Here is a 24,067-nt window from a genome sequence, read left to right as displayed (position 1 = left end):
TTTGAGAGCAGAAAGCTGAGGTTCCTCATTAGTATAGTTTTACTATCTGTTTCCTTTTGTAACTCATTTAACTACTTTGAAAAATTAGGTGCTATGCCATTTGGTGAATATATGTTTAGTATTAATATGATTTCATTTACTCTGGTACCTTTTGGCAAGATATAGCTTCCTTCCTTATCTCTTAATTAGATCGAATTTTGCTTTTGATCAGAGATCATGCTTGCTAGTCCTGTGTTGTTTTATTTCAGCTGAAGATTTTTTCTTTTTTTTTAAAAGGATTTTTTCAAGGCAAATGGGGTTAAGTGGCTTGCCTAAAGCCACACAGCTAGGTAATTATTAAGTGTCTGAGGCTGGATTTGAACTCAGGTACTCCTGACTCCAGGGCCGGTGCTTTATCTGCTACACCACCTAGCCGCCCCATTATTTCAGCTGAAGAATAAGAGATTCTGCTCCAGCCTCTGAGCTTTACTCTCCGTGTCTGTTTCTGTTTCAAACGTTTCCTCTAAACAACAAAGTGTAGGGGTTGGGTTTTTAAGCCACTCTGCTATCTGCTTCCATTTTGGGGGCAAGTTTGTTCCATTCACATTCACAGTTAGGATTACTACCCACATATTTCCCTCCATGTTACTTTTCCCCTTCTTTATCTGACCCACCCCCCTTCATCTTTCTCCCTCAGAAATGTTTTCCTTCTGATCACCACCTGCCCTAGTCATAATCTTCCTTCTATCAATCTTGTGCCTCTCCCTATCTCCCCCCCCCCAAGCCTCTCCCTTCCTAATTATAGCATAAGATAGATTTCTATACCCATCTGAGTATCTATGATATTCTGTTTTCTAACTGATTTTGACAAGAGCAAGGTTCAAACACTGCCCATCCCTGCTATCTTTCCTTCCACTGTGGTATTTCTTTCATGTCTCTTTTGTATGAGACATCCCATCTTGCCTTTCCATTCCCTTTTCTCCCAGTGCAATATTCTTTCTCACTCTTTAATTTTGTTTTGGAGTTTTTATTAATAACATTCCCATCAAAAGCAACTTTTACCCAAACCTTCTGCCTATGTAGGCTCTTTCTAACTGATAAAGTTCTTAAGAATTACAAGCATCATTTTCCCACAGAGGGATATTCCTCATTGAATCCTTTATATTTTTTCTTTCCTCTTAACCTTTTCATGCTTCTCTTGAATCTTATATTTGAAAATTAGAGTTTATGGGGCAGCTAGGTGGCGCAGTGGATAGAGCACTGATCCTGGAGTCAGGAGTACCTGAGTTCAAATCCAGCCTCAGACACTTAATTACCTAGCTGTGTGGTCTTGGGCAAGCCACTTAACCCCATTGCCTTGCAAAAAACAAAAACTAAAAAAAACTAAAAAAAAAATTAGTTTCTATTCAACTCTGATGTTTTCATCAGGAATGCTTTAAAGTTCTCTATTTTTATTGAACATCCATTTTTATCCCCTGAAGGATTATACTCAGTTTAACTAGATGGGTGATTCCTGGTTGTGTCCCTAGCTCCTTTGCCTTCCAGAATATCATATTTCAAGTCCTTTGATCCTTTAATGTAGAAGCTGCTAAATTCTGTGGTTCCTCATATTTGAATCATTTCTTTCCGATTGTTTGCAGTATTTTCTCTTTGACCTGGAAGTTCTGGAATTTGACTGTAATATTCCTGGCAGTTTTCATTTAACATCTCTTTTCAGGAAGTGATCAATAGAGTATTTCAATTTCTAGTTTACCCTCTGGTTCTAGGATCATCAGGGTAGTTTTCCTTGATAATTGCTTAAAATAGGAGGCCTTAGTTAATTTTTTTTATAATCATGTTTTTTAGGTAGTCCAGGAATTTTAAAATCATCTCTCCAGGAAATATTTTTAGGTCAGTTATTTTCCCAATGAAATAGTTAAATTTTTCCTCAAGTTTTCTTTTCATTTTTAAAATTGTCTCTTGATGTCTCATGGAGTCTTTAGTTTTTACTTACCAATTCTAATTTTTAAGAAATTATTTTCTTACTGAGCCTTTGTAGCTCCTTTTCCACTAATTCTTTTATAAGTTGCTTTCTTCAGTGTTTTTGTATATTTCCCCTCATTTCTTGTGCTTTTACCAAGCTTCTGACTATTTTCGTAATTCTCTTGAGTCACTCTCATTTCGTTTCCCAATTTATCTTCTACTTTTAGATTTTTTTAAAATCTTTTTTGAACTCTTCTAAAACTTCTTTTTGGGCCTGAGATCAATTTTCTTTCAGGTTTTACCTATAGGAGAGTTTTGACACTATTTTCCTCTTCTGAGTTTATGTTTTGATCTTCCCTGTTATTCTAAGTAATTTTCTAAGGTTCTTTTTTGTTCAATTTTTCATCCTATTTCTTGACTTAAAGTTGAGCTCTGTTTCTGGAGTGGAGGGGGAACTGATTTAGGCTTCTTGTGCCAGGGGTGCTGGGCTTCATAGCTGGCCTGCTATTTTGGGAAGGGCCATCAACAGTCAATCTGTGTAGTGGCCACAGGGTTTGCCGTGCCTCAGTTGCAAGATCAAGCTACCAACCTGCTGCGAGACAGGCCATGCAGATGTCTTGCTGGGGTGCAGCCTGCTGCTGGCTTGCCCCACTACTCCCTGCACAGGACTGCATTTCTCTTTTACGACAGAGAGAGAGAGAGAGAGAGAGAGAGAGAGAGAGAGAGAGAGAGACAGAGACAGAGACAGAGACAGAGACAGAGACATACATTTCCTGCCACTCTGAGTAAAACTGTTTTATTTCATTTTTTGTTGGTTCTGCTGCTCTAGAATTTGTTTAGTGGTATTTATTTTATAGCTGTCTGGAGGTGAACTTGGGAAGAATTCAGCTGAGTTCCTACTGTGCTCTGTCATCTTCCTTTCTACTCTTTTAAAAAATAATTTTTAAACAAGTTTATAGACTGCAGCTTAAGAGGCGCTATTGTGGAGGATGAAGTTCTCTTCTTTCCTATTTCTAAGTGGCATTGGCTTAACTGATTAAGCCTTAGCCCATTTAAAATGAGATCACTAATCACTCAAAAAATTCAACCTAATGGAGGAAAAAAACAAATCCTCTCAAATAGCCTCATGCCCAAATAATCATATAAAGTTGTCTGAATATACCACAGGCCTTAGGACATGAAAGTGCTGACAGCAAAACAAAGACACGTGGCAAATGAACTCAGTACTATGTGCCTAGATTCCACTGAGGAGAAAATGGTGCTGGGACTGCCTTTAAGAAAGCCCCAGGGACTCTCTCTGAAATCAAGACTCATTTTCCTCCCAAGTCTTTGTCCAGGGAGGTTTATTCATCACGCATGGGTACATCCACCAAAGAACTGATATGGAAAAGTGCCGAGAAAACAAGAAGTACCTGATGGGGACAAGCAAGCTTACCTGAAGGAACTGTGCAGGTGAAAGATCTAACTGGCAAGTTAAGGACACAAGTGAAGGATGATGGAGAGAAAGTCATGGGTCCCACTTTCACTCACCATGGTGGGTAGACCTCTAGGGATTCAGTCTCTGGACTGTATAGAACAATCTACAGAATTTCATTGACGATTCAGAACAAGTCAAATCTTCACTGGATCCTACCATCCCATTTATTCATTCATCTTTTCATAGCCCAAACCCCCTGCTTCCCACCCAAACACTCTTACCTGCAATCTCACAGTCCCACCCTTTCACCCTGGCTTATGGATGAATAGGTTCTCACTCCCTCCAGGCACTGACCATGTCTCCTGGGGAATACTAAGCAAGGCCTTTCTGTGTGGCCATCCTTCCTCTTAGTGACCTTTTCTTCCCAGATTGTGAGTGAATCTTTTTTACTGTGATTCTCTTCTTACTGGTCCACCTCTGACATGCCATGCCAGAGAGTGGGTCACCCTTTCCCCTCCTCCCTCCAGTGGGTCTCAATTACTTGGCAATATCTAGTTCATCTCACCCAAGTCCCATTTCTTGTCACCTTTTGCTGGACACTGGAGACAAAGCATTATTCACTGGAGACAAAGCATTATTTACTCCTGGCTGCCCTATGTCCCATCCCTCTTCTGTTGAAAACACTGATGACTGGACCTCCAGGCCTGGTCCAAGAAACTAATGCTGCTTTCCAGCTGCCACTATGTTAACTGCTTTCCTCTGAACTCTGGCATTAGCCCTTGTTCTCAATCCTGCCCCAATTTCTGCCAGCCTTTTTGTACCCAAAGAGCTCTGGAGGACAGGGGGCCAGTAATCTGTTAGCCTCCTCTCCCTGAGCCCAGAGTCAGCTGTCATCTTGCCTTGTCTCTTCTCCTGATGCTTACATGTCCACTAAGGAGTTCCACATTCAAAGCTCCCCTGCACTGGGAAGAACCCCATGTCTTGTTCTTCGTTTAGTCAAGGGCCTTTCTTCTCCTTCCCCCACATGCCAGTCTCCTGACATAAATCAGGAGTCCTTGTTCCTCCTTTCCATTTCAGTTTTCAAACTATAATGCAATATACTCTTGTTCCCATAGGAGAAGCCTTCTTCACAACAGGGCACTGTGATTATGCAAAGAGCTTTATTATGAAGATTTCATTGGATCCTCACAATCTCCCTGGGAGGTCAGTCTAAGACAGAGCAGGAAGGGACTTAGTCCTGCTAGAACAGATACCTGTCAGCCCCTTATGACTGTGGCAGGAAAGGCAAGAAAGGCCCAGGGGTTAGATTGAGAGCTGAAAGCTGTGGACCCATGGATATCAGCAAGCCTGAGTCTTAGCTTCCTCACCCACAGGAGGGGTCTAAGAGGGCCAAACTCACAAAGTTGGGCTCCAACTAACCTCCACGAATAACCACACAGAGCTGCCATCTCTCTGCTCAAAGAAGAACCAGAACAGCACCACCAGGTGATGAACATCCAGGATGGACTTGTTCAGAGACAATTATGAAAGACTTGTGATAGAAAGGACCATCTTATTTCAGAGAGTTTAAATGCAGACCAAATCACTTTTTAAAAATTGTCTTATGTATTTGACTTCTTTCTCTCTAGTGTTTTTTTCCTGTATCAATTTGATTCTTCTTTCATAGCATTATTAATATGGATTTATGTTTAACATAACTACACATGTATAACCTAGATTAGAATTTTTTCTGTCAGGGCAGGGAGAAAAATGTGAAACTCAATAAATCAAATTTTTTAAAAAAATGCACAGTGAGAAATCATTCTGGCCCTCACTCCACCACTGAGAAAGTTTCCTGAGGACTCAGAGAAGTGGATCAAGTGACATTCCTAAGGTTACTTGGCTCTTCCTTTCTCTAAGTGATCAGGTCTCTACCCACTCTAGCCATTCTGTCTCCCACCCCCTGGCTTTTCCTGGTAGCTGATGCTGAGGGAGCAGCATGGGAGAGATCTCCAGGTGCCCAACTATGTGGACTTCAAGTTCTCAGTCAAGGTGCTCCCAACATGTCCTTGGTCCACATTCAATCTCTCCACTACTCCATATATCTGGTTCAGATCACTCATGTCCAGAGCTGGAGACATGTGACCCCACACAAATCAATGCAGAAGAGAATTAATGGAACTGAAAAGGAAGAGGGGCAGGCAAGATAAAGGAGAGAATGCTCAACTTGAAATAGGAAGCAATCAGAGGAGGAATTTTCAAGGAAGAATGATTTAAAATGAGCTTGAGAGAATTTGCAAATTATCCCAAGTACTGATCAGAGTATGGCAGGGACCCTCAAAGGGCCAGTGAGGTAGGCAGACACAGAGGACCAGCCAATATGGGATTCATTAAGGCCCAAGAAGTGACCAGGACTGGGAAGCAAAGGAGTCTGTTCTGGACTGAGCAGCTGGACCTCCCTGAGAGCAGTCACATAACAAAATCTCTGTCCACACTGGATTGCCAGCAAGTCGGTCCTCCATAAGAGGAGAGACAAAGCCCAGCTGAGCTCTACCGTCTCATCTGAAAGTCTTCAAGGGCTCTGACCCTGTACAGCCCTTTCAGGGAGTTGTAAAAGAAGGGGGAGGGGGTCTAGATTTCAATACCATCTTCCCCAGAGGGAGAAGTCAGGCCTTTCTGATGCTGGTGGAACATCTGACTGAGACCTGAAACACCTGACTCCTTCCTGGGCTGGTGCTGGCCCAGGGATAGCATGACAGGCCCCAGGTCAGAACTGCCCATGAAAGGACCACAGAGCCCTACAGCTCCACCCTGCCCAAAGAGACAGAGATGGTGGAGAATGAGACCTGGTATCCTACCTGGACAGAGGGGACTTCAGCAAATGCTTTCATAAAGTCCTCTTCATCCACAGCGCCAGCACCACCTTCCTTGGATGCACCTAGGGAGAGGAAAGCGTGAACAGTCTTTAAAACCAGTTGACAGCCAGAGTTCAGCCCGCCAGCCTGGCTCTTGTTGGCAGCTGCCCTTTCTGAGCCAGGGTCTGCTAGGGACTTCAGTGGCTCTTTCAGATACCTCCCCAGAAAAGATTTCTTGCTCTGTGCTAGGCCTGAGGAGGGGAGAGGCTGAGGACGTGATCTAACTGCAGGAAGAGGATGTGGTAGATGCTGGCAGGTACCTCCAGAGGATGACCAGAGCATAAGAAGAGTTTCAAGTAGGAGGAGGGGTCAATAAACCAATTAAACAAGACTGATTAAGCACCTCCTATCGTCAGGCCCATGGACCAAGTTCTAGGGATACAAAAAGAAACCAAGGCTGGTGCCTTCATTCAAGGAGCCTGTAGACCACAAGCAAACAAAGGTATACAAACAAGCTCTCTCTGGGATAATTGGGAGAGAAGCACCAGAGGGAAGACTTCCTCAAGGAGGTGGAGGAGAGGCCTGGGGGATGGAGAGCATGTGGTGGGGAGAAAAGGATCAGGAGCCTGGAAAGGAGAGGGGGGCTTCCTGGAGGCTGACTAGAAGATGGAGGGAGGTCCCACCCCCAGCCCCAGCAGGCTAGAGCAATAGTTCAAACAAGAGGTGATGAGGGCCTGCACCCAGGTGGGTGTAGTGACCCAGGAGAAATGCTCTAATCAGACCACACTGGTACCATCTTGGATCTGGGGGAAGAGGGAAGGCAGGAAGGAGAGGGACATAGTGAAGGCCAGCCTTGGGGTCAGAACAACTGGGCTCCAAGGCCACCTCTGTCCTCCTCTCAGGACCTCACTCAACACAACACATACCATGAACAGAATGACAGATCACATGGTTACAGTTCTGGATGTCCCATAGCCGTGCTCATCTGAGCCCACACCCTCCCTTCCTGGAGCCATGACCTCCATCCTTGCTGGGGCCAGGATAAGAGTTGCTTCTTGTCTCTACAGCCCCAAAGCACACTACAAAGAGAACATTAAGAGCTACCAGCCCCTGGGCAGGGGCTGCATCCAGCATCCTCGGCCTACACCACGGCTCCCCATTAGGAATTGATGGCATGTTGTCAGGGCCTATGTTGAGGCTGTGCCAGGGCCTGCTTCCTTTTTCTCCCTCTGAATCCCCAGGGCTGAGGCCCCCAGAAAGCTCTTAGGAAAGGCTCACAATGACAATCAAAACAAGAATGGAAAGAGCAAAGACAGCACCACAACCCTCCCCAGTGTGGGGAACAAGTGCCCCTTCTCTTGTCCATAGGGGAACCTGTTCATTGCTCTGAGGTGGGGGAAGAGGGAGGGAAATTCTGGGAAATGGAGATGACCCTCTGGCAAGGGCCCCACCGGCCTCAAGAAGATGACTCTGCTCTGCCCTGTCTTCTTGGTTCTCCCTGAGCAATTGGTCCCAGGGATGATCTCTCGCTCCTTCTCTCATGTCCCCCACCCTCACCTCCATTCAATCCCTGTGTGCTGGCTGATCTTTGGAGTCACAGATCCAACCCTGTAAGAGCTTCTGGATAACCAAGCATATCAGGCAGGGGCAACACTGGTACCTCAGGCCTGGAGCGAAGCAGAGAGCAGACTCCAGGGGTCTGGGAAGATGGAGAAGAAGACCAGGAGGATATGCTTCTGTCACAGCACAAGCATCAAGATGGGAAGTAACCCTAAGGAAGAAGGGGGATGATCAAGGGAGCCAAGGGGAAGGAGTCAGGGCATCCAATCAAGGGAAGAAACCAGCCCAGAGAAGCCTGAAGAAAGCAGGGGGACAGCCCCTTGCCTAGTCATCTCCTCTTCCATTGCCTGCCCCAAGGAGGGTGACTTCCTTGCTGCCAACAACAATCCAAGGCTGCTCCCTGATCAGCCATCTCTGAACTTCAGATTTTGTGGACACAGGTATCCTTCTCCCCACCTCTCCCATCCCTAGTAAGACAAAAAATAGTTCACAAGAACTTCCTCTCAAAAACAGCCAGACAAGTAAAGAGAAAGGCCATGAGCTGCTCAGCTGGCCAGACCCCACCCCACTGGGACCCCTTCCAGGATCTCCCTCAGTTCCTTTTCTCTTCAGCCTCTGGCCAGGTCCCTATGTCAGCTGGTTCTGAATAAAAGCCTCTTGCCAGGGGTTGGAAACCAGGACCCCATGGGAGGCCCGGCAGGGCTGGTTGCGTGGGATTTGTGAGGGGGAGAAGGAGGTGAAGAAGGGCCAAAGCTAGAGACAGGCCCAGGGATTCTGGTCAAGGCAGGCTTTGAGAGAGGAGGGGAGGACTGATGGATGGATCAAGCCTTGACTACGTACCAGAGGCAAACACCTTACAAACTTTATCAATGTTATCTCAATGCTCATCATTATAAAACTACGTATGGAAAAGTCAGCCCTGTCATGTTCTGGAGGAAACTGAGGTAGAGAGAAAGTCAGGGACTTGCCCAGGTCACTCAGCTTGGTTGGTTCTTGTCCTTCATTATGGAAGACCACCAAAATGACAGTGCTTCATTTGAGACTGACAAAAGTGTCTAAAACGAGTTTGGGATGCTCCACCACAGGTGGGGCACAAATAATCCATGGGAGCACCTGGGGTGGACTAGACTTACAGATGTTACCTTTCCTTTGAGCTGCTTCCATTCTGCCTTCCTCAGAGAGTGCAGCTCCCTAACTGAGGAGGATCCTTGCTCCTCCACAGTAGTATGGAACCCCAGACTGGGCCCTGGATCAGAGTATGGGCAAAGAAGCAGACTCCTGCCACAGGGATAGCCGAGACCTCCGCAGTCTCTCCCCAGCCCCTCACCATCTCTGGAAGCAAGGGTTGCCTTAAAGCCTGAGCTAGCCTGGGCTCCATGCTCACTCTGGTGTGGCAGAGTTCTCCAGGCAGTACCCGTGATCCCTGGGCTGAGAGGTCTGGAAACGACTCCCACCCACTGCCAGGAATGCAGGTGCCCCACCGGGCTGTTCCTGGAAGGCTGGAGCTGTGGGGTTAGAAAACTGTCTCACTCGGTCATTCTGTGGGTTCTGCCCCTCTAGAATTTGGTTATAATTTTATGACTTTTAGAGTTTTGGGTGAAGAGCTTCTGGGAATTCCTGACTCCATGCCACCATCTTGACTCCGCTCTCTTCGAGAAAGAGTTCTGGTCATCACTAGTCAATCCTCCTAGTGTGTGTTTCTCTGGGGATTCTAGAGCTTTGGCTTGTCCAAATGAATTTCATTCATTTCCCTACTCTATCAGTAACCCAACCAAAGCTGCAAATTAATTCAAGTTATGTGATGGACGATGCTTCTCATTATTCAAGGTATTCCTGGAATGTTTTATATATGAAATTTATATAGCTCCTGGGTTGCTAAGAGGTATCCCAGAGCCTGAGACTCGAGTTCAAATGTAGCCTCAGACACTCGGGAGCTGTGTGATGGGCCTGCCTTGGGTTCCTCAATTTTACAGAATTTACAATTTTACAGAATTGGATCAGAGCAGCCCTGCCCTGCCAGGACTACTGGCAGGAGCTAGCAGAATATCTGGTGCATTGTAGGGCTTAGCCCAGATCCCCTGACTCCCTGATATCTTGTGTACCTTGAATTAGGATCAAGGAGATGTGCTTCCTGTTATCACCTCCTGGACTCTGGGATGGCTCCATATAAACAATGGGGTGGGGGAGAAGCAAAGGGGAAGCAGTCTTTGGCTCCTTTACTGAGCCTATGGTCTTAATTAGCTTCTTTACACATTCTCCAGGATTTTCTAAATAAACCCATATTCTCAGAAAACAGAGATAGTTTTGTTTCCTCTTTGTGAATGGGCTTTTCATCTCTCTATGGCTGGGGAAGAGGGGCATGTCTTTCTGTAGCATAACCTGCCCTTCTTCCGCAGCTGAGCAGAGGGAGGATCTGTCCCAGAAGACACAGGCCAGTGCTGGGGTCTTGTCAGGGAGTGTTCTCTGTGTCTGGGGGGCAGCCCCCTCTTATTTCCTGGCCTCAATAATTCACTGGTATGAGAGCTTTTGGGAGTACAAAGCCCAAATGATCACCCACAACTGGGAAAGGGCCAAGACCCAACTTACTTCTAATTTTCTTAAAGAAAAGATCTCCTTTCATTTTTAATTTCTTGGGGAAATGTGGAGTGTGGGATTGGTTTCCTGGAGAGCTCTGTCCTCAGACCTCTGGCTTCTGTGATCTCTGGAGCACTGCCTTATTGAATCTATTCACTTTGATTCTCCCCTCATCTATTTTTCTGTTTTCTGATTGGTCCCAAGGGGTTTGGATGTTTGCTGAGAATCCTTTAGGCTGTGACTCCCATGGGGGCAGGCATTGAGGTTTTTTTTTTGCCTTTCTATCTCCCAACACTCAGCAGAGGGTCTGGCATAGAGAAGCTTAATAAATGCTTTTTAACTGATCAATACAAAATCCTCAATGCTACTTTAAATTTCTCTGAGATATTAGATCTTCTGTTCCTCAAAATGTGTCCTGCTACTTTATTTTTAATTCTGCCAAGTATCTTATTGGATAGGTTTTAGTCTGAATAGTACAGCATGAAATGTGAATACTAACTCTGGTTCTAGTGTCATTTTTATTACATTAGCATAACCCAACCATGAGCACTGAATGCTTGGCATGGTCAGTTTTCATGCATTTGGTGCCTAAGCTTATGGACTATTCCTTTCTAGAGTGGTCTACTACACAGAAAAGTTGTGGATTTCTGAGGGTTTGTTTTAGGAGATGACTATTTTGCTGAAGCTATTAGCTGATGCAATTAAATTTCTTTGGTGATTCCCTGAAATTTTACAAGTATAGCAAAGAGGGATGTTTTTGTCCCTTCTTTGACTACCTTTATGCCTTTAATCTTTGTCCCTTCTTTGACTACCTTTATGTCTTTAATCTTGACACCTTGAATAGCAGGGGATTTGATTGTCTATAAGATAACAAACATGATGTAAACAGAAAAATTCTTAGGAATGGATATGAAATAGCATGGAGACAGAATAAAACAATAAAGAACAGATTAGAAAAGCAGAACTAAAATAACATAATGAAATTGCCAAGGGAGATTGCCTCAAAATGGTGAGGGCCAAAATCATGCCAATGAATAGAAGAAAGAAGACATTCCTCCCCCTTATATGCAACAATAGGGGTGGAAAAACTTTCATCCAATTTTGGGGACCCTTTCCTTAGTTTTGGTGCACTTCCATCCCTACCCCTCATTCTTATTTTTTGTTATTAAAAATTAAAGAATGCAGTAGGTGAGGACAAAAAAGATATCAACTTATGACCAAGGAAGAGATGGAGAACATCATTAAAAACAAACTAGATAATTAAAAAGCTTTTGCACAAACAAAACCACTGTAACCAAGATCAGAAGAAATATAGTAAATTAGGAAACAATTTTTACAACTAGTATTTCTGACAAAGGACTCATTTCTAAAATATACAGAGAACTGAGTCAAATTTTCAAAAGAACAATCCATTCCTCAACTGACAAATGGTCAAAGGATATTCAAAGGCAATTTATGGATGAGGAAATCAAAGCAATCCATAGTCATATGAAAAATTTCTCTAAATCACTACTTATTAGAGAAATGCAAATTAAAGCAACTCTGAGGTACCACCTAACACCTCTCAGATAGGCTAATATGACCAGAAAGGACAATGATCAATGTTGGAGGACATGTGGGAAATCTGGGACACTGGTGGCAAAGAACTGGAAATTAAGTGAATGTCTTTCAACTGGGGAATGGCTTAGCAAACTGTGGTATATGTATGTCATGGAAGACTATTGTTCTATTAGAAACCAGGAGGGATGGGAATTCAGGGAAGCCTGGAGGGATTTGCATGAACTGATGCTGAGAGAGATGAGCAGAACCAGAAGAACACAGTACACCCTAACAGCAACTTGGGAGCAATGATCAACCTTGATAGACTTGCTCATTCCATCAGTGCAACAATCCGGGACAATTTGGGACTGTCTGTGATGGAGAATACCATCTGTATCCAGAGAAAGAATGGGTAAAGACTATTACTTTTAATTTAGAAAAAAAAATCCATTACCTTATTATGTAATTTTGTTATCTCTTGTACTTTATTTTTCTTCCTTAAGGATATGATTTCTCTCTTATCACATTCAACTGAGATCAGTGTATACCATGGAAACAATGTAAAGACTAACAGATTGCCTTCTGAGGAGGGTGGGGGGAGGGAAGCAACATTAGGGGAAAAATTGTAAAACTCAAAATAAATAAAATCTTTCTTAAAAAAAAGATATCAACAAGACTTTACATTAAAAAGTTATACTAAGGGGCGGCTAGGTGGCGCAGTGGATAAAGCACTGGCCCTGGAGTCAGGAGTACCTGGGTTCAAATCCGGTCTCAGACACTTAATAATTACCTAGCTGTGTGATCTGGGGAAAGTCACTTAACCCCATTGCCTTGTAAAAACAAAAACAAACAAACAAAAAGTTATACTAGTTTCCCAATCAATACAGGACTAAAGTAAGGATGCCCAACCCCCCCTATTGTTTGATATAGGCAATGTTAACAGCAGAAAGTCAAGGAAAAAGGCATAAAAACAGGTTTAAAAAAAGGACAAAATTATCAGATTTGTTAATGGCATAATAGTTTGCTTAGAAATCCTAGGAACCAGCCAAAAATAACTGAGATATTAAATACTTTCAGCAAAGTTGCAGGTAACAAAAGAAACCAACAAAAATCAGTTGTTTTCTTACAGTAACATCAAATTTTTAAGAGGCTCCCACAGAAAGTGACATCCCACTTAAATTGACTATAAAAATGTAGGAAACATTGGGTAATAAGTCTGTAATATCCATTTTTACTTTATAGTTTCAATTACAAAGTAATCTGTAAAGAAATAAAGGCTAGGCCAAAAAAAAAAGACAGGACTCAGCAGAGCTCTTCCAAATTTCCCTCCAAACAACTTAAAAGCATGCCTCAAAACAACTTCTGGAGTGGCAGAACTCACAAAAGGAGAGGGCAAAACAATTTTCCAACCTAAGACAACACAGAAAGCTCCATCCCCCTGGGGTGAGAGGAGAAGGGTGAGCTCTTTCTGGGGCTCTTAGACCAGGGACTCACAACTGGTAAGGAGGAGCTGACAGAGGTCCCTTCGCTGGCATTGGGGTCAAGATCTTGTGGCACTGACAGGCCTCGGATCCTGGTTGCAGTTTCCAGAGATGGGAGGAATGATAATGCACGAGAGCCTGTAGCTCTGGGGGTGGGGGGGGCGCTTGGAGTCACTCCCAGATCAGAGAACAAGACAGAAGAGCAGGAAACATAGCACTCCCCAAATCATCCCACCTAGGGAAGAACTGAAAGCTCTGAACTAGCTCTGAAAGCAACTGCACCAAAAAAACCTCAAGACTGCAAGAGTGCCCCTCCACAGGGGAACAGCATTCAACTTTAAGATAAAGTTAAAAGTAAATAAATAGGCTGAGAAAATGAGACAAACCTCAAAAAAGATGGTGATTATAAAAAAGTTACTATGATGACAGGGAAACTCAAAACAGAAATTCAGAAGAAAACAACTAAGTCAAAACCGCTACATCCAAAGCCTCAAAGAAGAATGTGAACTGATCTCAAGCTCCCACAAAAGAATTCCTGGAAAAGCTCAGAAAGAAATTTTAAATGCAACAGATAGAGAAAAAAATTGAGAAAACAAATTACAGTGATGCAAGAAAATAATGAGAGTCATCAATTTGGTAAAGGAGTCAACAAAAATAAAAATGCTGAAGAAAATAATACCTTAAAAACAGAACAGATCAAACAGTAAGAGATAAAAAAAAAAGAATGCCTAAAAATACAGAATTGACCAAATGGAAAAATACGTACAAAAATTCACTGAAGTACAGAACGCCACAAAAAGTATAATTAGTTAAAGGGAAAAAGAAAGACAAACACTCAACAAAGAAAATAATTCTTTTAAATTAAAACTGAGCAAGTGGAAGTGAATGAATACAGGAGTCATCAATAAGCAATGAAACAAAACCCAAAGAATGAAAAAAAAAAATGAGACAATGTGAAATATATCACTGGAAAAGCAACTAATCTGGAAAACAGATACAGGAGGAGATAATTTTAAAATTAATGGACGACCTGAAATGGCTGATTAAAAAAATAGCTTTGACTATTTCAAGAAATTATCAAGGAAAACTGCCCTGCTTTCTAGAAACAAGGTAAAAATAAGACCAGAAGATCACCTCCTGAAAGAGATCTTCAAATGAAAACTCTCAGGAATATTAAGGCCAAACTCCAGAGCTCCCAGCCCGAAGGAAACAATTCCAATATTGAGGAGACAGAGTCAGGCTTATACAGTATAGAGTATCTTCTACATGAGAGGGTCAAGAGTTGGAATATTATATTCTGAAGGGCAAAGGAGCTAGGATTACACTCAAGAATTAACTATCCTACAAAATGAAGTCTAATCCTTCAGGTGATAAAAATCGATGTTTAGTAAAATAGAGGACTTTCTAGCATTTCTAATGAAAAGATCAGAGTTGAAAAGAAATTGATTTTCTTTTTTTCTAATTTATTTATTTTTGAATTTTACAAGTTTTCCCCTACTCTTGCTTCACCCCCCCCCCCCCACACAGAAGGTAGTCTGATAGTTTTTACATTGAAACTGACTTTCAAAAAGAAGTCTCAAGAGAAGGAATAAAAAGGTAAACAGGGAAGACAAAACATAGAAAATACCATGAAATTAAACAATTTAAATTCTTTCACAGAAAGATAACTTGTAGTTCCTAAGAAATTTCTCATTATTAGAGCACTTAGGAATATACAGACAGAGGACAAGGATGTAAACTGAATATAAAGAAATGATATATAAAGAAATAAAATAAAATGAAGGGAAGAGAAAAAGGAATGCACTGGCAGAAGGAAGGATAAAATGGGTTAAATTACTTCACATAAAAGAGGCTTTTTGAGATTATAGAAGATGAGGGAGGTAATCTGGAGCACCTGAACCTTATTCTCATCAGAAAGGGCTAAAAAAAAGGGAATAATACATCCACTGAGATGGGAATAGAAATCTATCTTACCCTACAGAGAAGTAAGAGGGGAAGAGGCTAAGAGATTGGGGAGGTGATAGAAGGGAGGCCAGATTGGGGGAGGGGAGCATCAGATATAAAACACTTTTGAGAACACACAGGGTGAAGGGAGATAAGAGAGTAGGATAAATGAGGAGAATAGGATAGAGGAAAATACAGAATAATCATAACTGTGAAAAAATTTTCACCAAGTATTTGATAAAGGCCTTATAGAGAAAACAAAATCAAATAAGAATACGAGTCATTCCAATCAATAAATGGTCAAAGAATATGAACAGGCAATTTTCAGACAACGTAATCAAACCTATCTATAGTTACATGAAAAAAATGCTACAAAATCACCAATGATTAGATAAATACAAGTTAAAACAACTTTAAGATACCACCCCATACCTATCAGATTAATTAATATGACAAAAAAGGAAAATGACAAATGTGCAGTAGATGTGGGAAATTTGGGACTAATGCACTGTAGTGAAGTTATAAACTGATTTAACCATCCTATTGAGCAATGTGGAACTATGCTTCAAAAAAACATTGCTATACCCTTAGACCCAGCATTACCACTACCAGTCAGTATCCCTAAGAATTAAAAAATAAAAGGGAAAAGAACCTGTATGTATAAAAAAATTTCTAGCAGCTTCTTTTGTGGAGGCAAAGATTTGAAAATGAAGATGCCCATTAGCTGAGGAGCAGCTGACAAAGTTATCATAGACCTTCAGTCAAGTCTGACTCTTGGTGACCCCATTTGAGGTTTTCTTGGCAAAGCTACCGGAGTAGCATTTTCCTCTCTCTTTCATTTTACAGATGAGGACCTGAGGCAAACAGGGTTGAGTGGTTGGCTCCAAGTCCTACAGCTAGTGGCAGAGGCCAGAACTCAGCAGAGTCATTCTTGCTTTCTATCCACTCTGCTAACTAGATTCTCTTCTTGTGAATAGCCTGAATTAATCTAAGTACTGACTGATTTGATCTCCTGGCTGTCCAAGGGACTCTCCAGTCTTGCGCAGCACTACAACTCTGAAGCATCAATTCTGCTTTCCCTAGGGTCAAACATACATTTCTACTAGAAAGCAGGAAATCAAAAGATAATTGGAATAACAGGCTCGTTCAGCCTTGGAGTAGAAAAAGGACAGAGATTTTTGTCAAGATAACTCACTGGTCACAGCAAACACAGCCACCAGAAGGGGACTTGACTCATAGACGTTACCAGATGGTCAATATATATACATAAGATGGATTATATACTTGACAATCAAAAGTGATGCAGCTCTATACATAGCAGTCAGGTAAAACAAAGCTTGGACTGACTGGATCAGACTGTGAGCTTCTTATTGCAAACAACAGACTTCAGTTGGAGAAAGTAGGGAAACCATGAGACCAGATAGGTACAACCCAAATAATATTCTTTATAAATATGAATGGGAGGTGATGACTAGATTTGGACAAAATGCCTGAAGAACTACGGATGGAAGTTCTAATATTGTTTAGAAGGCAGCAACAACAACAAAAAAATATTGCAAAGCCAAAGAAGAGTAAGAAAGAAAAAAAACCTGTCTGGCTAAACAAATAGCAGAAAAGGAAAGATATAACGTAACTGAATGCAGAATTTCAGAGAATAGCAAGAGATAAGATTTTCTTATTACTTCAGAGTACTGCAAAAAAATGGAAGAAAAAGATTTCCTCAAGACAATCAGAGATTATCAAGGGACCATTTGATGCAAAAATGGGCATGATGAAAAACAAAATAATTTATTACATGAAACTGAAAATCTTTTGCATAACCAAAATTAATACATGTAAGAAATATGACCCACCAAGGAAAAAATTCTTTGGTTTAAATTTCTCAAAAAAAGGACGTTCCAAAATTCTTGGTACAAAGTTCAAGCAATAAAATTTAAGACTTTTAAAACTATCTGTAGAAAAAATTTAAAATTATTGCCAATAATTGATCACAAAATGTGAACTGACTCAAAAAAAAACTTCTCAAAATTATAAACTATTTACAAACATATAAACTATATACAAACATAAAGTTTCCAGTAAAAGAAATATAAAATAGAACAATCCTGAGGTTTCAGGTCATATCCTGCATAGATGACAAAAAGGGATAGAAAAGGGATTTGTGGGAAGACAGACATCCTTGGTGCATTTTTGGTGGAATTGTCAATTCACTGTGGAATATAATTTGGAATTATGCAAATAAATGACTAAAATATCTGACCTTGAAATTCTTTGCAGAAATTCCACTAAGAGGCTATCCAATTGAAATTTAAGAATAAAATTTCCATATTCATCAAAATATTCACAGAAGCAATTGTAGTGGTGGCAGAGAATTAGAGACAAAGTAGATGCTCATCAATTGGGCAATGACTAAACAAATTTTGGTACAAGAATACAATGGAATATTGCTATACTGAAAGAAAAGACAAATATGAATACAGAAAACTGGAAAGGCTCTAGTGCAATTTGGACAAAACACACACAAGGACTCGGCAAAGGAAGGAAAACCACCAGTGTAGATGACTAGACCTTAGTTTCCTTCTCTGTCAAATGAGCTGGAGAAGGAAATGACGGACATCTCAGGGGTCTCTGCCAAGAAACTCCCAGATAGAGTCTCCAAGAAGATCACCTGGCCCTGGCCTGACCCTAAGAAGAGATGGCAGGCCCAACCTTTTCTCACAAACTTCTTAGTTCTGCTAACTGGCTCTTCTTTGGTTTCTTCTCCCCTCTGACAAATAATCTGATATATGGTATGGCAGCCTAGGACAAATCCTGCTAATATAAGAGACAAACATTATCAATAACAATTTGCTCTTAAAAACAAAAATATTAGAGGGCAGCTAGGTGGCACAGTGAATAGAGTACCAGTCCTAGAGGGAAGAGGACCTGAGTTCAAATTTGACCTCAGACACATGATACTTAGCAGCTGTGTGACCATGGGCACTTAACCCCATTGTCTTGACAAAGAAACCCCCCCCCCCACAAAAACCACCAGATAAACTAAAAAGACAGCAGATACCAGTTAGAATGTCAAGGGCTTTGGACTTTAACCATAGGACAATGGCTCTGACCTGAGAGTAGAGAGGGGCAACAGACTACAATCATCAAAGATGATTGGTCTGGTCCTCCCCTTGCCCCAACCCCTTCGTCTCTTCTGCCTCCATTCAGAGGCTCTCCCATTCTCTGGCTTCCCCAGCCACCCATGGGAAGACTCCCTCAATCTGCCCCTCCCTCCTCAGTTCCTGAGCCTCCTAGCAGCTCCCTGGCTTACAACTTCTCCTGTAGCCCTCCTCAGACCCACCAAGATAAGTGGAGTTGCCACACTAGTCTGCTCCACCTAGGAGACTTCCCGAAGAAGCCAACACGGTTCTAAGGAGGCCTCCTGGGATGGCTGGATTGGAGAGAGTCCAAAGGAGGGATGGAACTAGCACCCTGGGGGCTTGTAAGAACAAGATCCAGGATGTGGAGGGCTCCTGCCCAGAGGACAAAGGGACCCCTTCATTATGAAAGCAGGAACTGATGAAATGAAGAGGATGAGCCAGACCAGGGACAGGACAGCATGCCTGGGAGGCTCTGGCCAGAGTCTGAATCCAGTGACCTATGAGGAGGAAGGACAATGGGCATAGTGCTCTCCACTAAACCAAGGAGAACAGGGAGGGTAGACCTACCAGGAGGCTCCTCCTGGCAGAGACTGTGATAGAGCAGGTAGGCACATGCTGGCCAAGTCTTCTAGAGTCATGATCGTGCAGAGTACCCCCTGGCAGTCTGTCTCAGCCCTCAGCTCCTCTTTCCTATGGGGTCATTTATGGCTTTGCCTTAGTCTCTCTCTGGATCAAAACTCCCATCAGTTCCACCAATAGCACTCACTCATTCTGGATCCTTGGACCCCAGGGTCTGTACAGGGCTTCCAGGCTTGCCATTAATCCTCACGCCCCTTGGGTAGTTGGGGAAATGGACACAGGCAAACAGGAAGTGACCTGTCTAGGGTCACCCAGTTAGCAAGAAAGAATCCAATGTGAGAAAGACCCTGGAGAAGTCATCCTCTGCCTAGTCAATGCCCATCTCCATGACAGGCACTGAAGACTGCCTGAAATGCCAATGCAGAAAAGGGAAAGGCCAGAAAATTAATTTAAAAGCGAAGAGGAGCAGAAAAGGGCAGTCAGAGCTTCACAAGCTTTAAAAGGAGAAAGATGCACCTGACCCAACAGCCCTGGGTCAGTACTCCTGAAGGGCCTCAGACTGGGTGAGGGGAGGAGAATGCACCCAATTAGAAGGCTCCCCTGAGGTTGGCAGACCCAAGTCCCAGAGCTTTTCTAGATTTCTCTAGATCCATCTGACTGATCCCAGAATCACATGATCTTGCCTAGACCCAACAAGAAATTTATTGTAATAATTCCTATTTAAAACCAGATTATTTTCCTCCATGCACAAAAAAAGTGCTTAATGAAGTAAAAATGATCCTAAAATCTAAACAAATTAGGACATCTCATATGCCACAAATTGTTTTAATACAGAATAATTCTTGATCCTGGTATTTGAATAAAGTTGTTCAGTCTCGTCACTGCCAAGACTAAAGCTAGAACTGGAATTCGTGTGTGCACATGAGGGTCACCTGGGTCATGTAACAGCATCTAGACCTGGCAAGAAGGTGACACACATCATCTTTAATTAGTAGACAAAACCAGCAAGGACAAGAAACAGCTGTTTACAGAAATGCTGCAAAACGATTCAGAAATTTCCTTACCAAGGATATATTTAAAAGTGAATCATTAATAGTGAGAAGTGCTCCTGGCATCTCTCTGAAATATCAGCAGTGAAGAAAAATGAAACCTGTTCTGATCAAAAAATGCCTTTCAAAAAAAAAAAAAAAGAAAGCAGATCCAAAGAGCCCCATGGGGGGAGGGGGGCAGGCGGAGTGTGTGTGTGTGTGTGTGTGTGTGTGTGTGTGTGTGTGTGTGTGTGTGGAGAGGTCACATCAAGGCCTTTCTTTGCCCCAAGCCCTAATGAACCAAGAGGGGCCAGGTGCCTCTCAGCCCAAGGGGGAGGGAATCCCAGGAGGGTGACCAGGAAGGGTCACCTGGCCACCCCCACCCCCTGCTCCCCTTGATGCTCTGAGCACTAGGGATCCCCCAACACAGGGGCAGGAAAAACAGGATGGCCTGAGGTGGGGCCCAGAACGGAGAGACCCCCAGGACCCAAAGCCCTGCTTCCAGCATCAGTCTGACCACACCATGCCCAACCTGGCTATCAGCTTCCATCCCCTCCCTCCAGCGGAGCAGGGGACCTGCTCTCCCCGTTCTGACACCCCCCTGCCTCTCCCAAGACTGCCATCCCACCCTGTGGGAGCTTGTCTCATCTCCCACGAGCATCAAGACCAGGACAGAGCTAAATGCCCAGCCCACTTCCCACCAGGGCTCCCGGGCCAGCCTGCTCTAGACACACTAGCATTTGGTGAGCAGCATCAGGAAGGAGACAGAACTGCAAAAGGCCTGGCCACGCTCCCTAAAGGGATCTGGGGGTCTCTCAGACCAGCAGTCTGTGGCCCTGGATGCAGAGACTCCTTGCCGCTACTCTGCAGGTGAAGACCGGAGGCAGATACTCAAAAATGAATGGAGTCTTGAAGGGAAGACTTTCAGTCTACAGACAATCACAGGGCAAAAATGGTCACACCTCAAATCCTTGCTCCACCCAAGAACCCTAACTTTGCATCCCTGATGGAACAGGAGAGACTGATTCTGGGAGAGGCTCCCTCCTTGGACCCCCAGATGCCCCAGGTGGGGGCTCCCTGCCTCACCCAGCCTGCACCTTCTCTCCCCATCGTCCCCACTGGGGCAGATTCTCCAGTGCCCAGGGGACATGACCCTTTGGAGAAGGTGGGTCCACCTTTTCATACCATGTCCAATAAAGCACCTCAGAGAAAACCCCAGAAGCTGCTGGGGAATGCTCGGGCACCCCGCCCTGAGGTCCCACAGGCCCTTCCCCAGCACATGGGCCCTCTGGGCAGTGCTGTGGTCATCCTCCTCCCCATCTCCAAGTCTGGCCAGTACAGCTGGGAATGGAAGCCCCGTTACCTGCAGCCTTTGGTCCCCCTGAGGAACCAGGCTTCCGGCCGCTGTTGACAGGGTTTCCGGAGGTTTTTGGGGCAGGGACCTTGAAGGCTGAGGCAGCTGATGACGGCCTGTTTCCATCCACTGACTCTTCATCATCAAAGCTTTTATCTAAAGAGGACATGAAAAGATGGATGAGAACGGAGCTTTCTGCAGCCTGCTCAAAAGCCGTGGAGAGAAATCCAGGACAAAAAGTGGGAAATGGCCAGCCCAGAACAGAATGGCTCTGAACACCAGCTCCTGGCCTCCCCTCCTCGGTGGTGGCGGTGGGGCTGGGAAGGGCCTCCTCTCCGGCTTCCCTCCCGAGCCCGGCTGCTCTCGGCTCTCACCCAGGCGCTGCCACTTACAATCACAGATCCGCTTGCAGATCAGACGCCTCATGCCTCCAGCCGCCCGCTGGCCAGGCCCTCACGGAAGGCCGCTCCCAGGACTTCCCATGGCCCCACCCCAGCGAGCCGGGCAGAATCACAGGCGCGGGCCAGAGCCCACCAGAGCCAGCCGGGAGCCGCCACCACGGAGGCAGCCTCCAGCCGGCATCTTCCTTTCTCTTCCCTGCCTGCACTAGGTACTGCGACAGCCAATCAGCTGTGAGGTGACATCATCTTCTGGTAGCCCAGCCTGATGAAAGGTGAAAATTCTCCCGATCGGCCGCCCTTTCTCAGGATTGCAGGGGGGGGGGGGTCTCCCTACAATCCTCACCACCTGCACGGGCTTGGAACACATGCACTTACACAGATACGGGGACACACAGACACACACACACACACACACACACACACACACACACACGCCCACCCACCCCCAGCCTTGGCCTGTCCAAGAGACTCAAAATGGGCCTTCTCTCAGGGTCACTGATAATGCCCTTTCCTAGAGAGATTGCCAGGCATGCCACAAAATGCACTATTATGTGGGTCTCAATTTAAAAATCCACTACAAACCACCCCCTCCACTCTGGCCCCCCCCAACACAGTCAGACAGAATGCCCAGGCCCTTGCCCAAGCCATGGCGCCCCCTTGCTGGGCGGCATCGGGGAAGGGGGCTGGAGGCCCCTGCAGAAGCCCACCTGGCTTTGTATCACAAATGAGAGGTATAGGGATGCAAATTTCCGGACCCCATTTTCTTTCTCTTTTTAAAACAGTTCCCTTTCCAGGAGACAGTAGCCAGGGCTGAAGCGGGTGTGATTCAAATCCACATTCAATGCCACCCCAAAGGGGAGGGGGCTCTGGGCAGCTGCTTGGCTACCTCCCTCCCCAGGCCCACCAGCCAGAGGAGTTTCTTCAAGGGATAGCTTGATGCAAGAAAGCCCAGCCATCTTCCATGCTAACCAACTTCTCTCCCTCACAGACCAGAGAGAAGGGGCAGAGACCGAGGGAAGGGATGGGGGAACCAAGCCCTGAAACCATGACACAGCCTGCATCCACAGTTCCCATGGAAACAGGCATGAAGGGAAAGAGGAAGGCCAATACCGAGGCTAAAACATCATTAACTCTTCAGATACCCCCAATCTGGAGTCGATTCACCCACATCAATGCTCTGAACTCCGACAAAATTTGGGAACAACCCCCCACCCCCCAATTCTAGGTTTACCATTTCTTTTCCTTTTTTGTCAAGGCCAGAAAGAATCAGAATAAGGTTCCCTGGTATGGAAGAGAGTCCAAGGGTGGGCTTCCTGCAGTCATTGAAAATAAAAATCATTTCCACTGGGAGCCAAGGGTTGGAATGCCATCTCTAGTTCCAATGAAAGATACCTCCCATATCCCCCTGGAGAAGACCTCTGGCCTTGTGTCTGCTAGGGGAAGGCCTGGTCGTGACTGGACCCTTAAGTCCCAGATAGCTTTCCTGTAGGATCTACTTAGTCTTAAACATCCCTCCCCTCCCACTCAGGATGGAGCACGTCCAACCCAGGCACCACCTGGCCATCAAGGGACAGCTCAGAGGTCTGAGAAGACCCCGGCCCCTCTCGGCCCACTGGCCTCCAAGGGCTCCCTGTCTCCCTCTGCTTTCCCCTTTCTTGGACAGAAGACCTTGCTCAGGTGACCTCTCTCTGAGGTGTCCTCCCCTGGCTGGGTGAGCATGTGGAAACCCCTCATAGACTGGAGATGAAGGAGGAAGAAGGGATGTCTAAGCTACACCCATGACGGATGGCCAGCTCCAGAGGATGGTGGTCACTGCCTTCTAACACTTCCCTCAATGACATGATCCTACTTCTCTTGTCCCACCTTCCTTCCACCTCCGGTCAGTTAGTCCAGTCCACCAGTCCCTACTCAGCGCAGACAGTATGATCATCTCTAAGGCAGCTAGAGAGAGGATATGGGGAAATACTAAGACAAGAAAGAGAGCAATTTCCCCCCCTAAAATTCAATGTGTTCAGTGTGTTTAAATAAACACACTGGCCAGTAATCACACCAGCACAATTTGAAAATCAAGCCTCTAAAGAGATGGCTGTGTAATCAGCATCCTAGACAGGCCTAGTGAGGGATGGTCAGCAGGTCAAGGTGCCAGGAGTGGCAGCCCCTGAGGGGTCTTCTCTCTTTCTCTACTCCCTGACACTGGGAAGGAATCAGAAGGCCCTTCAGAGCAGGTGTCATACCTCTAATCTCCTCCTTTCCCATACTGGTAGATCTGGATCCA

General features: G+C 44.6%; 1 protein-coding gene across 20 annotated transcripts in view; it reads right to left on the bottom strand.

Moving 5' to 3' along the window:
- The window catches only part of CLASP2 (cytoplasmic linker associated protein 2), a 146,277-nt gene that overhangs the window by 66,571 nt on the left and 55,639 nt on the right, over positions 1-24,067 (bottom strand). For all 20 annotated transcript variants that reach the window (XM_074199343.1, XM_074199336.1, XM_074199340.1 and 17 more), the window contains 2 exons: positions 21,401-21,547; positions 6,196-6,275 (listed from right to left, as the gene is read on the bottom strand). In XM_074199343.1, coding sequence (XP_074055444.1) covers positions 6,196-6,275; positions 21,401-21,547 — 227 coding nt within the window. The remainder of the gene's footprint in view (positions 1-6,195; positions 6,276-21,400; positions 21,548-24,067) is intronic.

Source organism: Macrotis lagotis, chromosome 8 (assembly GCF_037893015.1).
Source record: "Macrotis lagotis isolate mMagLag1 chromosome 8, bilby.v1.9.chrom.fasta, whole genome shotgun sequence".
NCBI classification, from domain to species: domain Eukaryota; kingdom Metazoa; phylum Chordata; class Mammalia; order Peramelemorphia; family Peramelidae; genus Macrotis; species Macrotis lagotis.
This window is presented reverse-complemented; position numbering and strand designations above follow the sequence as displayed.